The 17,628-nt window shown below is 40.9% G+C and overlaps 1 protein-coding gene across 1 annotated transcript; it reads left to right on the top strand.

Annotated features, from left to right (window-relative positions):
• Positions 1-2,538: 2,538 nt before the first annotated feature.
• ZNF630 (zinc finger protein 630) lies at positions 2,539-14,149 on the top strand. Its single transcript, XM_036092791.2, is given in 6 exon segments — positions 2,539-3,176; positions 11,077-11,203; positions 11,464-11,559; positions 11,966-13,658; positions 13,660-13,707; positions 13,709-14,149. Coding segments are annotated over 6 exon segments (2,136 nt in total). The 5' UTR covers positions 2,539-3,098; the 3' UTR covers positions 13,803-14,149.
• The last annotated feature ends 3,479 nt before the right edge of the window (positions 14,150-17,628 follow it).

Here is a 17,628-nt window from a genome sequence, read left to right on the forward strand (position 1 = left end):
CTCTTCATCTCCTTCTCTCCATTCTCTTTCTCTTATAGTCTCTCACAGGCCTCTCTCCTTCTCCCATACTCTCCCTCTTTTGTTCTTCTCTCCTCTTTACCTCTTGACTAAAGGTGTTGGCTGCAGCATCTCGAGCTGATGTCCAAACCCTAATACAACCACAACAGGGCCAGTGACATTATCCTTAATCACCTGTTGCTGTCACATCCTGGGGGACCCTGATAGTGCTGACACCCTGTTGAGGTCACCAGGGCATCAGTCCCCTCCCAGCCTTGAATGAAACAATTCACTGTAAACCACTTCTGAAGATGTGGCATCAACCACGAGGGAGGCAGCCGGGGGATGATGAGGAACTCTCAGCATCATCTTTCCACTTCAGTCCAAGACTCCTGAACTGGAAAGGGCCCATCTAGTCAGCCCTCCCTCTCCCCACACTGTAGGTTTTCATAATGATGTTTTTTTTTTTCTTTACTTATACCTACAAGCTTCTTGTTTTTGGAAAAAAAAAAAAAAACAACCTTAAAGTATATTTTGCATAATTAACTAGACTTTATTTAGAGGACAACTTTAATTCATGTTTGTTAGTTAGAAAAACAATTTTCTGTAACATTTTATTTCCTACCATTGTAGCAATTACTCTAGAGATGAGAACTATATATTGGCCACCCTGGTGAATAGGACAAACTTTATCTTTTTTTAAAACTTAAATTAAATAAAATAGTGAAACTCCTCAATTTCTGAGTCTTTAGACTGAACGATCTAACAACTAAGAGCCCAGGTGAATCCTATCTCCTTTCAACACATCACACGCTGGGAGTCCAGAAGGCAGGGACGTTTGCAATCAGGGCTTTGGAGACATTTACTGCAGAAGGGAACTGGAGCATAGAATCATGGAGAACACATCTCCCAGGGACCAACACTTTCACCCTGAGCCTGAACATGAAATAATAATGAATGTCTATCCCTCAGATATGAACTTTGGTCCTGGTCCTCTGTTAATTCTTCCACTCTCATAGACACTCAGGTCTGCCCTTGCACCTGGTTCTCTGCTCAGTTTTCTCTCTACACAGCCTTCTATTAATACTTCTGCCACTAATGCTCTACTTGTTGGGGCATTTAATGTAGGTCTCTGTCAACAAGTTATTCTATCATCAATTTACTCTGTCATGAAAAGCAAACCTGAGTCTTTACTTCTATCAATGCCTAATCTGATCTGTGAATGAAATCCAAGGCTATTAACATTAGTTTTCCCTGGTGATCTATATATTAAATCCAGATTGCTGTTATAGATTTTACCACCAATGTCCCTCTTTTCTGACCTTGACTCTGGCTGTCTATTAAATCTTTATTCATCAATGACCTTTAGCTTTAACCTTAAACCCAGGGCTCTGTTAAGTATTCTGCCATCAATGTGTCTGTGTTCTAGATCTTCAACCTGGGCTTCTGTTAACTTTTCCACCATCAATGCTCCTATGACCATTACCTAGAGTCCAGAGTGTCTGTTGAGATTTCCATCAGTTTCCTTTGTTCTGACCTTGAACCCAGGCCTTTGAAAAAATTCAGACATAAAAGCCTGGGCCCCTTATTGATACCCATCTGGTTTGAATTCAAACCTGATCTACTGTCGGTAGTCTTTCCCTATTAATACATTGTGTCTCAATCAAGTCTTCCACCACCATTGACCCTCTAATTTGTTATCTTACATGGAAAAAGGGACTTTGCAGATATGATTAAATTAAAATCTCGAGATGGGAAGATTATTATGGATTATCCAGATGAATCCAATGTAATCACAAGGGTCCTTATAAGAAGGAAACAGGAGGGTCAGAGTCAAAGAAGGTGTGATGGAGGAAGCAGAAGGTCATAGAGACTTGAAGAGGCTACACTTCCTAATTAGGTCATTATTTTACCTTCAGTGTCCTTTGACCTAGAAGTAAGATTTTTTTAAAGATTTTATGTATTTATTTACTTGAGGGGGGGAGAGCAGAGAGGGAGAGTGAGAGGGAGAAGCGGACTCCCCGCTGGGCAGAGAGCCCCTTGTGGGACTCGATCTCATGACCCTGAGATCATGACCTTAGCCGAAGGCAGACTCTTAACTCTTTACTTGTTAGTTTTCTCAATCCATGAACCTCGGTAGAGGTCTTGCTTATTTCGGCATCAGTACTGTATTTTGTAGCTCTAGAATCCGAGCCTTTGTTAACTATTCAATCCCATTCCGGGCTGACCTCAAATCTAGTCTTTTGTTAATTTTTCTAAAATCAATGCCCCTTAGGCTCTACCTTAAACCTCTGCCTCCTACTTCTTTCAGCTCTGATACGGGCAGCAAAAGGCCACATCTGCCCACTTTAAGAGACGCGGGCAGAAAGTCTGGCCTGTGAGTGACAAGAGAGGGCGGGCCTTCTGTGTTCCAAGGAGCCAATAGAAGAGCAGGAGCGCCGCGAAGCCGAGCCTTGAGTGACAGACGGGGAGGGGGCTCGGCCCCATTGAAGGACCAATAGGAAGGCCGGAGGGCCGTGACGCCAGGCTGCGAGAGGCGGGCCGGGAGTGTGGATGAGACGAGACGTTCTGTCCGAAGACGCTCCGCTTTCACCAGAGGTTTTAGCAATGAGGCTTCTGCAGAGCGATCTGCCCGGCGGTGCTTCTACCTTGCGGCCTTACCACCCCTTCCCCGCCCCCCTGCCCGGGTCCCGGTTTGCAGCGAACACCCCTACCCGCACGTCGCCACGCCTTTGCTCAGGCCGGGCCTCTGCTGATGACCGGGACCGCCCCTCCACCCTCCCGGAACAGTCGCTGCACATCCGAGCCTCCCACTGCTTTCGAAGCACCAAACCCGAATACCCGGCCTCGGAAATATCACGGGGACTTCCCGGACCCTAAAACACATATCTCTTCAGGCTGGAATGGGAGCCTCAAGCAGCAGTGTGAGGCCCTGGCCATTTTCCCGGCCGGCGACAGAGTTCCCGGCGCAGCCCGAGTGACGCCATTTTTGTTACTGGTAGAGCTCGGGCTTGGAGGCTGTTGCTGAGCCTGCGAAAGATAAGCTAACGCGTCATCCAGACCCACCAAGGAGGGCTGGAGGGGAAAGGGAATTTCGGGCGATGCTGAGCCCGTTTGTGCAAGCAGGGAGCCAAGCTCGTCTTGAGGAGGAGCTTTGGGGTCCTGAGAGCAGAGCCAGGGTGAGGGGCCCGGTTGAGTGATGCGGCTCGGTGTGGTCAGTGATGGGGACATGTGGAAGGACCAATGAGGGGGTCCTTCGGGCTGAATGATGTGGAGAGCAGTGATAGGGAAGGGAGTTTGTAGGACTGTGTGTGGGACGTGCGATGAGGAGTTTCTGGAAGTGAGTGACCCGGGGGGAGGTCTGTGCAGTGAGCGATGGTGTCTGTAGGGTGAATGATGGGGTTTCTAGGAAGTGAGTGAAAGGGGTCTGGGGTGAGTGATGGAGTATGCAGTGAGCAATGGTGTCTGTAGGGTGAATGATAGGGTTTCAAGGGAGTGAGTGAAAGGGGTTTGTAGGGTGCGACCCGAAAGGGTCGGGGTGAGTGATGGAGAGTTCGTTGGGTGAATGATGGGGGATCTGGGGTGAGCATTGCGGTGGTCTTTAGAGTGAGTGATGAGGGTCCACGGGGACAGGAATGGGAATATGTAGGGTCAGTGTTGGGATTCTGTGAGGTCCATGATGGGCGGCTCTTTAAGATTGTTAATACATCCATGAATAAACAAAAATCCCTGCCCTTGTGGTGTCAACATTCCAATGGAGGCGACAGCCATTGAGGCTTTACTCTGTATTTCCCTGATGACCACGTTTTCATATATTTCTCTTAGATCCTCTTTTGTGAGGCACCTGTTCAGATCTTTTGTTCATTTTTCTATTGGATGTCTGCCTTTTCCTTATTGATTTGTAGGACTTGTTTTTATATATTCTGATAACTACTCCTTTATCAGTGGTATGTGTTTTCCAAATATTTCTTTGATTCTTGGCTTCTCTTTTCCTCGTTGTGGCTTTGAATATTAAGGTTTTAAGTTAACTTTGACCTGTAAAGCACAATGTAAATTTAGAGTTTTGTTATTCTCAAGTTAAAAATCAGACAATGTCCTCTGTAATTTAGGGCGAGAATTAATTTTTTAGGGCATTCAGGAATAGAGAGTTGCATCTCTGAAAACTTTGGTGCCGTGACAGCTAGGGAGGAGTTCTCTGCTTTTTGTTTTCCCACCAGCTCACCCTCTAGTTACCTGCTGTGTGATCATGGATAAGTCACTAAACCTCTTTAGGCCTCAGTTTCCTCACTGTGAAATGAGGATAATAGCAGGGTCTATCCTTTGAGGCTTGGGATGATAATTAAGTGAGTTAATACCTGACTATTATCTATTCACCATGGTTTTGTAGCACTGATCTTGTATGGATCATCCATGAACTCAAGGTCAGTTCTACTCACGTGATACCCAAGAAAATAGAATAAAAGAAATTAAATGCCAAGGAATAAGATTTTGTCAGGTAGCGTTGAGCTTTGGAGGGCCACAAACCATTGTGATATCTTAGGGGTCGGATGTTTGTTGTTATTAAACAATTGGGAGTGTGATCTTGTGGTGTGCCTCTTCTTCATTTTGCAGCTATATTTCCATGCTATTAACTTCATTTCCATAGTACTACGAAGCTTATGTCTATGGAAATTTTCAAACATTCAGCAAAATAGAGGGAATTATATAATAAACCCCCATTATGCCCCCCACCCAGTCTCATTAGTCATCACCCGATGGCCACTGTTGTTTCACCTAGACCAGGGTATGGAAAACTATAGGCAGTGGGCCAAATCTGGCTGCTGTTTTTATACAGCCGTAAGCTAAGAATGGTTTTCACATTTTTTAATGTTTGGAAAAAAATCAGAAGAAGAATATTTTGCGACATATGAAAAGGATATAAAATTCAAATTATCGTGCTCATAAATGAGGTTTTTAAATAGTAGTATTTTAAAAAACTTTATTTTTTTATTTTTATTTTTTTTTAAAGATTTTATTTATTTATTTGACAGAGAGAGCGAGAGAGCACAAGCAGGGAGAACAGTAGAGGGAGAGGGAGAAGCAGGCTCCCCGCCAAGCAGGGAGCCCGATGTGGGGCTCGATCCCAGGACCCTGAGATCATGACCTGAGCCGAAGGCAGACGCTTAACCATCTGAGCCACCCAGGCGCCCTAAAAAACTTTTTTAGAGAGAGAAAATGCAATGGGTTGGGGGCAGAGGGAGAGGGAGAGAGAGAATCTCAAGCAGGCTTCATGCTCGGTGTGGAGCCCGATGCAGGGCTTGATCTCACCTCCCTGAGATCATGACCTGAGCTGAAATCAGGAGTCGGAGGTTTAACCGACTGAGCCACCCAGGTGTTCCATAAATGAGGTTTTATTGGGACGCAGCCGATAAACAGAATTGGCTTATGTATCGTCTGTGGCTCCGCTTTCAATCGCTGAGTAGTTGCAACAGAGCCCATAGGCTTCACCAATCTGAAATATTTACTATCTGTCTCTTTACAGAGAAAGTTTGCCAACCCCTAATCTAGACCACCCATTTATTTCTCCATCCCAGATTGTTTTTTCTTTGTTACTGATAACATAAAATGCACAAATATTTTTTAAAGATTTTATTAATTTATTTGACAGAGAGCATGAGCAGGGGGTGGTGCAGGCAGAGGGAGAAGCAGACTCCCCGCTGATCAGGGAACCCGATGTGGGACTCCATCCCAGGACCCTGGGATCATGACCTGAGCCGAAGGCAGATGCTTAATCAACTGAGCCACCCAGGCACCCCTAAAATGCACAAATATTAAGTGTATAGCTAAATTAATCTTTACATATGTAGTCCTTATTATTTTGAAACAAATCCCAGGTGTATCATTTCATAATAAAGTCTTCATCATGTACCTGTAAAAGATAAGGTCTTAAAGGTCAATACTGTTATTCAAGGTGAAATAATTAACAATAATAACTTCATATCATCATTGGTTAAATTTTTTAATATCATTAAATATCTAGTCAGGGCTCAAACTTTAATGATTATCTCAAAGATTTTTTTGTCTGTTCAAATTAAGATCCATACATGGTCCACACTTCACATTTGGTTGCTGTATCTTTTGAGCCTCTTAATTGTGCCTAGTGTTATTTTAAATGGTCACCTGCCTTTCCATCCCTTGGAGGTTCCATAAATTATTTTCTCAGTCCTCAGTGATTGGGCATTTTGGTTATTTTCAAAATTATGGTGTTCAAGACAAAGCTGTGATGAAAGTTCTTTCAGTTTAATTTCTGCGCATATCCATGATTATTACCTTAGAACAAAGTTCTAGAAATGGAATTGCTGGTCAGATGATAAACACAAGTTATCAATGAATTAACAAACAACACATGTTACATTCAGCCACTGAAGAGTGGTTAACCCAGCTTGGTCTCTGAAGACTCTTCTGTGCCCCACTGCACCCCCAATTGCTTTCCAAACAGAAACAAAATGACTGAGTCCCAGTAAGTTGTTTGTTTCCCACTTGGTTTTCCCACAGTAAAATGAGAAAGGACAATACTTTGAAAATAAGAATTAGAGAAATTTAGACAAAATAGAAGATCAAGTTGCAGATGAAGTTGCTGTTAAGATACATAGATTATCTGGCCTTACTTCATATAAACTGAGCTAAACATTTTACCTTCAAGCTTCTGGCAGCCACAGTGAAACTGGTAAAAAGGATATGTTAGATGGTTTGCATTCTCCATCAAGAGAAATCAGTTCATCTGTCCAGCTCTTCAGCAAGTCAAGATTTCTGGGACTTTAGCTTAAGAAATTTTATTGTTGAATTTTCCTAAAGGCCAGTGATTTTCAGCTCAGTACGGTATCATCGATAGTTGTTTCAAAGAGGCTATTTTTAGTTAAAAATTTCTGGGAGAGTCTTGGAGGATGGGTGGTTTCTTGGTTTTCCATGGCTCCTTTGCTGTCATCTCATAGTTTGTGGGATCATTCCCCAACTCAAGGCCAGTTCCTTCTCTGCTCTTCCATTTTATGTCTTTTTTTTTAAACAGTTTTTTAAAAGATTTTTATCCAGGGCGCCTGGGTGGCTCAGTTGGTTAAGCGACTGCCTTCGGCTCAGGTCATGATCCTGGAGTCCCGGGATCGAGTCCCGCATCAGGCTCCCTGCTCAGCAGGGAGTCTGCTTCTCCCTCTGATCCTCCCCCATCTCATGCTCTCTCTCTCTCTGTCTCATTCTCTCTCTCAAATAAATAAATAAAATCTTTAAAAAAAAAAAAAAGATTTTTATCCATCCATATGAGAGAGAGAGAGAACACGAGTGGGGGGAGGGGCAGAAGGAGAGGGAGAAGTAGACTCCCCACTGAGCATGGAGCCCACTGTGGGGCTCGATCCCAGGATGCTGGGATCACCACCCGAGCTGAAGCCAGACACCTAACCAACTGAGCCACCCAGGTGCCCCCATTTTACGTCTTTTTATCCCCTCTTTGCAAGGGTAATGTATATATGGTGCAAAGAATGTAAATAATATTGCAAAGTAAAAATTGGAAGGAAAGGGAAGTATCTCTGTAATGTAACTTCTGCCCTTTTCCCTGGCATAACTAGTATTATGTAGTTTGGGGATGATCCTTCCAAATACATATAACCCCTGTGTGTATAGATATATATGTATAAATGTGTGTGAGTGATTTTATTATTTTCATGTATTTTTCTTCACCACACACACTATATCTTCTGTAACTTTAAAAAAATGTACTGATAAAACCTTACCAAGAAATATAGTTTTTATACATTTTATTATGGAAAATTGCAATTTTGAACATACTCAAAAGTAGATTTTTGTGAATCCCTTGTACTTATCACTCAGCCGCAAATATTATCAACTGGTGGCCAATCTTGTTTTATCTATGGTCAATCTTCACCAACTCCTGTCATCCTCCTCCTCATCATTATCATCAAGCCAGTCTTTCATTAATGTTTTGTTGAGGATTTTTACTACTCTGTTCATGAGACATATTGGCCTATAATTTTTCTTGTATTCCTGTTTATGTTTTGGCATCACAGTTAGGTTGGCTTTATTTAACAAGTTGGGAAGTATTCTCTGAAAGAGTTTGGGTAAGATTAGTATTATTTCCTTCTTAAATATTTGGAAGAATTCTCCAGTGAAGTCATCATGGTGTGGAGTTTTGTTTGTGGGTAGGTTTTTAATTATGAGTTTGACTTACTGAAAAAATACAGTACCATTCAGATTTTCTATTTCTTTGTATGTTGGGTTTTTTAAAAAAGATTTTATTTATTTATTTGACAGAGACATAGCGAGAGAGGGAACACAAGCAGGGGGAGTGGGAGAGGGAGAAGCAGGCTTCTCGCTGAGCAGGGAGCCTGATGCGGGACTTGATCCCAGGACCCTGGGATCATGACCTGAGCCGAAGGCAGCCACTTAACAACTGAACCACCCAGGTGCCCCTGTATGTTGGGTTTGTTAAGCTGTGATTTTCAAATAATTTGTCCAGTTTGTCTAAGTCAGGGGTCAGCAAACTTTTTCTGTAGAGGGCCAGATAGAAATATTTTAGGCCTGTCGGCCGTTTGGTCTCTGTTGCAACTACTCAGCTCTGCTTTTGTAGGTCGAAAGCAGCTGTAGACAATATGCAAACCAATGAGCATGGCTGCGATCCAATGAAATTTTATTTATGGACACTGAAAATTGAATTTCATATAATTTTCACATGCCACAAAATATTCTCCTTTCACTTTTTTGTTCAACCATTTAAAAGTGTAGAAACCATTCTTAGCTCGTGGGCCAGATTTGGCCTGCGTGCCATACTCTGCCATCCTATGATCTGCATTCTCAAATTTCTTGTCATAAAATTGTTCGTAGCATCCTTTTATTATTATTTTATTATTTATTTATTTATTTTTTTTTTAAAGATTTTATTTATTTGACAGAGAGAGACACAGCGAGAGAGGGAACACAAGCAGGGGGAGTGGGAGAGGGAGAAGCAGGCTTCCCGCGGAGCAGGGAGCCTGATGTGGGGCTCGATCCCAGGACCCTGGGATCATGACCTGAGCCGAAGGCAGATGCTTAATGACTGAGCCACCCAGGCGCCCCTTATTATTCTTTTAATGTTTGTAGGACACAGCACCTTTTTGATGGGCTCTTTTATTTTATTTATTTTATTTATTATTTTTTTAAGATTTTATTTATTTATTTGAGAGAGAGAGCACAGAGGGAGAGGGAGAGGGAGAAGCAGACTCCCAGCTGAGCAGAGAGCCTGATGTGGGACTCAATCCCAGAACCCTGGGATCATAACCTGAGCTGAAGGCAGACGCTTAACCGACTGAGCCACCCAGGTGCCCTGCTTATTGCTTTCTAGGAGCTTTTTGTATATGAGTGATGTGAATTTTGAAGTACACATTACAAACTTTTTTTTTTTTTTGGCTATGTGTTGATTTGTCACTCAGCCTTGTTGGCTGTCTCCTCTCACTAGATTATGAGATGCTTGAGGGAAGATATTTTTTCCAGGTGTCTTTTTTGCTGGATCCCCAGTTCCTAGAACAATCCCTGGTATTCAGTGGGGTCTCAATAACAGCTTGCTGAATAGATGAAATTTTTTTTCACTTAACAGTATATCATAGAGATTGTTGCATATCAATCCTTGTTGCTTTTTATGGTTGTATATGGTATTCCCTTATGGGGACTGAAGCATAATTCATCCAATCCCCCATGAGGTTGTCTTCATTATTTTGCTGTTATAAGCAGTACTCTAGTGAAATACCATCACACATGCTGTTTTGCTCACATATATGAGTATATGTATTAAATAATTTCTAGAAATGGTATTGCTGGTCAGATAATGTGCACATTTAAAATTTTGATGGATATTGTCAAATTAATTGCCCTCAAAATATTTTGTACCAGTGTATACCCACAATGTGAATGTGCTCTTTTTTTGATATCTTTACCAACTTAGTGACTTATCAAACTCTAATCTTTGATAATATGTAAGAGAAACATGATTTTTTTTTTTTTAAAGATTTTATTTATTTATTCATGAGAGACAGAGAGAGAGAGAGGCAGAGGGAGAAGCAGGCTCCCAAGGAGCAGGGAGCCTGATGCGGGACTCGATCCCAGGACCCTGGGATCATGACCTGAGCCGAAGGCAGCCGCTTAACCATCTGAGCCACCCAGGCGCCCCGAGAAACATGATGTTTTGTTTTGTCTTAATTTGCATTTCTCTTCATGTGAATGAAGCTGAACATCATTTTACATATTTAGAAGCCATTTGCATTTCCTTCTCTGTGAATTGATGGTCATGCCCTCTGATTATTTTTTAAAAGGTCAAGTTGTTGATCTTTTTCTTCATGCTTGTAGGAACTCTATAAATGGAGAAAATTAGCTCTTTGTCCATTTACGTGTTGTGCACATATCTATTCCCCAGTTAGTTGCTTGTCCTTTGAGTTTGTTTATGATATACTTTGTTATGCAATACATAAAGTAGTCAGATTTATCAGTGTTTTCCTTTGTGGCATCTGGGTTTTGTAGCATGCCTAGTTAGAAGAGTTTTCTCCAATTCAAAATTATTTTTAAAATCTCTCCTATCTTTATTTTATGGCTTCTTTTTTTCTTTGTTTAAATTTTCGTTATATCCCAAATTTACTTTTGTGTATAGTGTGAAATAAGGAGTCCATCTTTACATTTCTTCCGATAGCTACCCAGTTTTGAATAATCTGTCTTTTCTGCACTTATTTATTTATTTATATATTTTATTTTTAAGTAATCTCTACACCTCACGTGGGGCTCGAATTCACAAACCCGAGATCAAGAGTCACGTGCTCCACCGACTGAGCCAGCCAGGTGCCCCTGCACTTATTTAAAATACTCCTTTATTATATATTAAATTTCCCATTTTTATTTATATCTAGTTTTAGACTGTTTATTCTCTTCCACTAACTATTCTTGCTAATGGCAGAATTTTACAAAGTTTTTCTCATTAAGTATGCTACACAAAATGTTAAGTAGTTATCCTACAGATATTGCTGCGGTAAAACGATCAGAATGAGCAAATTGTACAGGAATGTGCTGTTATAGGAACCAGTGACATATGAGGATGTGGCTGTGGACTTCACCCAGGAAGAGTGGCAGCACCTGGACCCTGCTCAGAAGACCCTACACAGAGATGTGATGCTGGAGATCTACAGCCACCTGGTGTCTGTGGGTAAGGGCCCATTCTCCATGTAACAGTGAATCGAATCCTCCTCATCTTTCAGAGCTGTCAAGACCATGACCTTTATGATTTTCCATGAATAGGGTCTTTTCTTTTATAGTTTGTGTTTTACATTCATGTTTTTGTTATATCTGGAATTTATTTTTGTGAATTAAGGATCCATCTTTCCTGGGAGGCCCCTGAGACTGCTTCTTCTCCCCATGAATTTCTGAATGGCCAAGGCCAAGACCATTATAATTTTCCCTTAACAGGGTGTTCAGGTATAAAACCAGGTATAATCTTCAAGTTGGAACATGAAGAGGACCCATGGATCATAAAGAGTGAGTTGTCAAGGTGGATCCACTCAGGTAAGTGAGAATTGGGTAGACGGCTGAAAGGGCCTTCTTCTTCTTCTGACATCAATGGCCTCCTTTCTTCCTTAAAATTCATTAGGCCTGGGGTGCCTGGGTGGCTCAGTCGTTAAGCGTCTGCCTTCGGCTCAGGTCATGATCCCAGGGTCCTGGGATCGAGCCCCGCATCGGGCTCCCTGCTCCGTGGGAAGCCTGCTTCTCCTTCTCCTGCTCCCCCTGCTTGTGTTCCCGCTCTCTCTGTGTCTCTCTCTGTCAAATAAATAAATAAAATCTTTAAAAAAAAAAAAATTCATTAGGCCTTCTTTATAATATCCATCCTACATCAGCACCTTCCTAGCACTTCTGTTTGTTGCTGTTTTCTTTTTGGTTTCTATTTGATTTTATCTTTATTTTCTTCTTTCAGACAGAGAGAAAAGCCTTGACTCTTCCCAGCAGATCATATCTGAAGAACTTTCATTTCAAAAGGAGATATTGGAAAAAACCCCAAAGGATAACTCATTGTATTCTCTCTTAAAAGTCTGGCATACTGATGGTCAGATAGATAGGTATCAAGGAAACCAAGACAGAGTTTTGAAGCAGGTCACAGTCACTAGCCATGAAACATTGGCCAAGGAGAAAGGCCCCAAATGTAATACATTTGGAAAAATACTTGGTGTGTGCATAGACCTTGATCCTTCAAGTAAAAAACTCCGTGATTTTGATTCATGTGGAAAGAGCTTGAAATCTAATTTAGACTCACTGACATGCAATAGGAGCCATGCAAGGAAGAACCCCATTGAGAGATTTGGATGTGGGACACCACCTAGCTATCATGATTCCTGTTCTGTGCCTGAGGAAATTTACACTGGCATGAAACCCTGTGGACATAGTCGATGTGAAAAAGGTCTCAATCATAAACAAGTCCATATTCAGTATGAGAAAGATCAAGCTGGTAAGAAACCCAATGTTTGTAGTGAGTGTGGGAAAGGCTTTATTAAGAAGTCACGGCTTATTATACATCAAAGAATTCATACTGGAGAGAAACCGTTTGTATGTGGCGATTGTGGAAAAGCCTTCAGTGAGAAATCACACCTCATTGTGCATCAGAGGATTCATACTGGGGAGAAACCTTATGAATGTACTGAGTGTGGGAGGGCCTTCTCCCAGAAGTCACCCTTCATCGTTCATCAGAGAGTCCACACTGGAGAGAAACCCTATGAATGTTTTGAGTGTCAAAAAGCCTTCTCTCAGAAGTCACATCTCATTATACATCAGCGAGTTCATGCTAGAGAGAAGCCCTTTGAATGCAATGAATGTGGGAAAGCCTTCTGTGAGAAGTCTCACCTTTTTATACACCAGATAACGCATACTGGGGAGAGACCCTATGAATGTACTGAATGTGGGAAAACCTTCCCTCGGAAAACACAACTCATCATCCATCGGAGAACACATACTGGAGAGAAACCCTATAAGTGTAGTGAATGTGGAAAAACCTTTTGCCAGCAGTCCCACCTCATAGGGCATCAAAGAACTCATACAGGAGAGAAACCTTATATATGTACTGACTGTGGAAAAGCCTTTTCCCAAAAGTCACACCTTACTGGACATCAAAGGCTTCATACTGGAGAAAAACCTTATATATGTACAGAATGTGGAAAAGCCTTCTCTCAGAAGTCACCTCTTATTATACACCAGAGAATTCATACAGGGGAGAAACCCTATGAGTGTAGTGACTGTGGTAAAACCTTCTCCCAGAAATCACCCCTCATTATTCATCAGAGGATTCATACAGGGGAGAAACCCTATGAGTGTACTGAGTGTGGACGGGCCTTTTCCCTGAAGTCACATCTCATTATACATCAGAGAGCTCATGCTGGAGAGAAACCATATGAATGTAGTGAATGTGGAAAGGCCTTCTGTGAGAAGTCTCCATTAGCTGTACATCAAAAAACTCATACTAGGGAGAAACCCTCTGAGTCTGCTGAATATGGGATGGCTTTTTCCCGGAAATCACAGATGATCACATATCAGAGAACACACACAAGGGAGAAACCCTCCCAATGCAGTGACTGTGGGAAGGTATTCTGCCAGCATATATACCTCACTGGACATCAGAATCCACATAGGAGAGAAACCTCATATATGTACTGATTGTGGGAAGGTCTTCCCAGAAGTCAGACTTCACTGTGCATGAAAAAACTCACACTGAACAGAAATTCTATGGATGTGTTGGACATGAAAAAAATGTGGCACCTCCTTAACTGTAGAATAGACTCATATGTTCCTAAGTATTTCTTTTTTTCTTTAAAGATTTATTTATTTATTTATTTGAGGGGGTGGGGAGGAGGAGGAGAGGGAGAAGGACAAGCAGACTCCGTGCTGAGCTCGGAGCCCAACGTGGGGCTTGATCTCAGGACCCTGAGATCATGACCTGAGCTGAAATCGACTGAGCCGCCCAGCCACCGCAATTCCTAAGTATTTCTGATTACCCTTCCACAGAATGATCTGGTCAGGCTCTGAGAATATTTTCAACACTGTAAATACGGAATGCATTTGTTCACAAAGTATCCCATCCCCCCTCACAGAATAAATGTGTCTGGAACAGTTAGCACTGTTTTGGTGTTATTTGGTCCTTGAAGGTATTGTAGAACTCTCCTTGAATTTATTTGGGTATGGTGCATTATTTGAAGGCAATCTTTCTGTATTTCTTTCATTATATTTTCTCTCTTTAGATTACATATGTATTTATGTTGATATATCTATCAATATATAGGTATAGATATATGAATCCCTGGAATTTTCATAAAAATCATCCATTTCCTCAAGGTTCTTAATATATTTGTGAAATTTTGAAAAAAAAAGAAAAATATATTTGTGAAATTTTGAGCAAAGTGATCTCATATGATTCATTTAATTTTCTCTAAATATGTAGTTATTTCTCCACTATCATTTCTGATAGAGTGTATTTGTGATTTTTTTCCCTCAGTTAGGTAAACCAATACTAATGTTTTCTTTATTTTATGGCCCACCAAAGACCAATTCTTGCATTTATATAATTTTTCTATTTTCCAGTTCATTTGTACTTTTTATTTCATTAGTCCTTCCATTTTCTTTTCTATTTTTTCTAACATCTTTAGTTGAATGTGTAAGTCAATTAATCTCATTCTTTCTGGTCTGTTTATAGATGTATTTTGGGCTGTGTATTAATCTGAGAACTACTTTAGCCATTTGTGGTTGAATCTGAGAGTATTCTGGTTTTTGGTAGGTAAGTCCTACTGTATAACCCAATTTGGTTTGTGGGTATAACAGATCTATTTAGTCTTAGGTCTCCCAGCATATTTCCTGTTGTGCATCCTGTTTTCATTGCTTTTATGTCTTTTAATCTTTCATCATGTGTTGTAATTTCTTTTATTCTATTTTCGATGTGTTCTTTGTGTTCCAGAGCATAGCAAAGGGAGGTACGCTTCCAAAAGGTTTTCAGGAAGCTAGCAGAATTATGGTATCCATAATCTTGATAACCCATAATAGCTGAGAGATGAGATTTGAGGCGGCAAGGAAGCATGGTGGCAAACTTTTGATCGTAAATGTTCAGAGGACTTTTTTACCTTTCTGCTTAATGCTGTGATTTAAGGTATATAATTTCTCTTACAGTCCTTTGGGCAGAGATGGTATTATTTTTAGCTCATTCTTTCACAGAGAGTAAAGCCTTTTTGTTCCCAAATTTGTGTCAGCAGTCTTTGCCCACCTTGAGCAGGACATGTTTTTGAAAACTGTACTGTGAGTAACTTTGGTTTGGTGATTGCTCTTGAAGTGAAGGATAAGCAATAGTGAAATATCTGTTTGCTGTGGTGTGGCCAAGCTTCTGGGGTCTGGTCTCTTAGGGAGTCAGTCACTTGCAGCAAGCCACAGCAAGAATGGGGAATTTCCTAAAAATGTCCCAGAGTGTGGATGGACATTATTACTTCATGTTCAACAAATCTTTATTGAGCATGGCAGGCACTATTCTAAGGATTCTGCAGTGAACAAAGCAGACAAAAATGTCCCTGTCTTCATAGAGAGATGGACAATAAAAAAGTTATATATATTATATTAAGATACATTTATATAATATGTATCATATATAAGTGTATTTTTAATATAGTAAAAATAAAATAAAAAATTTAATGTAGGGGCGCCTGGGTGGCTCAGTCATTAAGCATCTGCCTTCGGCTCAGGTCATGATCCCAGCGTCCTGGGATCGAGCCCCGCATCGGGCTCCCTGCTCAGCGGGAAGCCTGCTTCTCCCTCTCCCACTCCCCCTGCTTGTGTTCCCTCTCTCACTGTGTCTCTCTCTGTCAAATCAATAAATAAAATCTTAAAAAAAAAAAAATTTAATGTAACATAGATAATATTTAAAGGTATCTTAAAAGATGTATCTACAACAGAAACTGATCCCAAATAATGATCTGAGATACAAGAATGATGAGCAAAAAACGTGATAAAGATGTGGGTAAATTTAGGGGCACCTGGGTGGCTCAGTCGTTAAGTGTCTGCCTTCGGCTCAGGTCATGATCCCAGGGTCCTGGGATGGAGCCGCGCATCGGGCTCCCTGCTCGGCGGGAAGCCTGCTTCTCCCTCCCCCACGCCCCCTGCTTGTGTTCCTGCTCTCACTGTGTCTCTCTCCATCAAATAAATAAATAAGTAAAATCTTTAAAAAAAAAAAAAAAAGATGTGGGTAAATTTAAATGAACACTAACTACAAAAACCTGGTAATGAAAAAGTATGCGTATAAGAACAAGACAGAAATATAATGTTCACGTGACACTTAGTAGGAAATATATTGACCAAATTTAGACTTTAGTAAGTTAAAATGCTTGCTAAAATTTCGAAGGTAACCACTAAAATAGTAGAAAGAGTGTACAACTTCCAAATTAATAGAGTCAAGAAATGGATGGTGTATTATTTTCCTACTGCTGTTGTAACAAATTACAAGGCTACATTTATTTCTAAGCTTTCAGAGAGAATTCATTTACTTGCCTTTAGCTTTGGGAGGCTATCTGAATTCTTTGGCTCATGACCTCCTTCCTCCATCTTCAAAGCCAGCAGGTTACAGCTCTCTTACTCTTCCTACATTGTCCCATCTCTCTCTGACTATAACTGGGGAAGGTTTTCCACTTCTAAGCACTTATGTAATTAGATTAGGCCCGCTTTGCTAATCCAGGATAATTTCCCCATCTCAAGGTCCCTAACCTTAATCATATCTGCAAAGACCCCTATTCCATATAAGGTAACATATTGACAGGTTCTGAGCATTAGGGCATGGGCATTTTTCGTGGTCATTACCCTGCTTATCACAGGTGGATTAAAACAAATCAACCCAAAAGAAGGCAAGAAGGGAGACGAAAATATTGAAAAATAATGTTACAAATAAAAAGCATGAAATAATATAGTAGAAATAAATACAAATATACCACCAGTCATAATAAATACGAATGAACTGTACCCTCCAGTTAGAAATGTAGGCTTTGAGTTGAGAGAGAGATAGTATATGATGATAAGGAAGTATCCATTCGTCCCTATTTTATTGGAGTTATTTTTTTGAATCAAGAATAGCTGTTGAGGGGCGCCTGGGTAGCTCAGTCGGTTGGGCAGCTGCCTTCGGCTCAGGTCATGATCCCAGGGTCCTGGGATCAAGCCCTGCATTGGGCTCCCTGCTCCGCAGGAAGCCTGCTTCTCCCTCTCCCACTCCACTTGCTTGTGTTCCCTGTCTCGCTGTGTCTCTCTCTGTCAAATAAATAAAATCTTTAAAAAAAAAAAAAAGAATAGCTGTTGAATTTTATCAAATTACCTCTCAGCGTCTATGGAGATGATCATATGACTATTCATTTTGATCCATTATATAATAAATTATATTAACAAATGTCCTTATGTTGAACCCTTCTTGCATTACTGGAATAAACTTCATTTGTTCATGCTATAAACATATACCAGCGTGCAGCAGACAAACTTTTGCTGGTATTTTAATTAGTAGTTTTGCATTGATATTTGCAAATAAAACTGACCTATTGCTTGCTTTTTTGGTCCATACTTTTCAGATTTGTGTATTAC

The sequence above is a fragment of the Halichoerus grypus genome, chromosome X (genome assembly GCF_964656455.1).
Source record: "Halichoerus grypus chromosome X, mHalGry1.hap1.1, whole genome shotgun sequence".
In the NCBI taxonomy this organism is placed as follows: Eukaryota; Metazoa; Chordata; class Mammalia; order Carnivora; family Phocidae; genus Halichoerus; species Halichoerus grypus.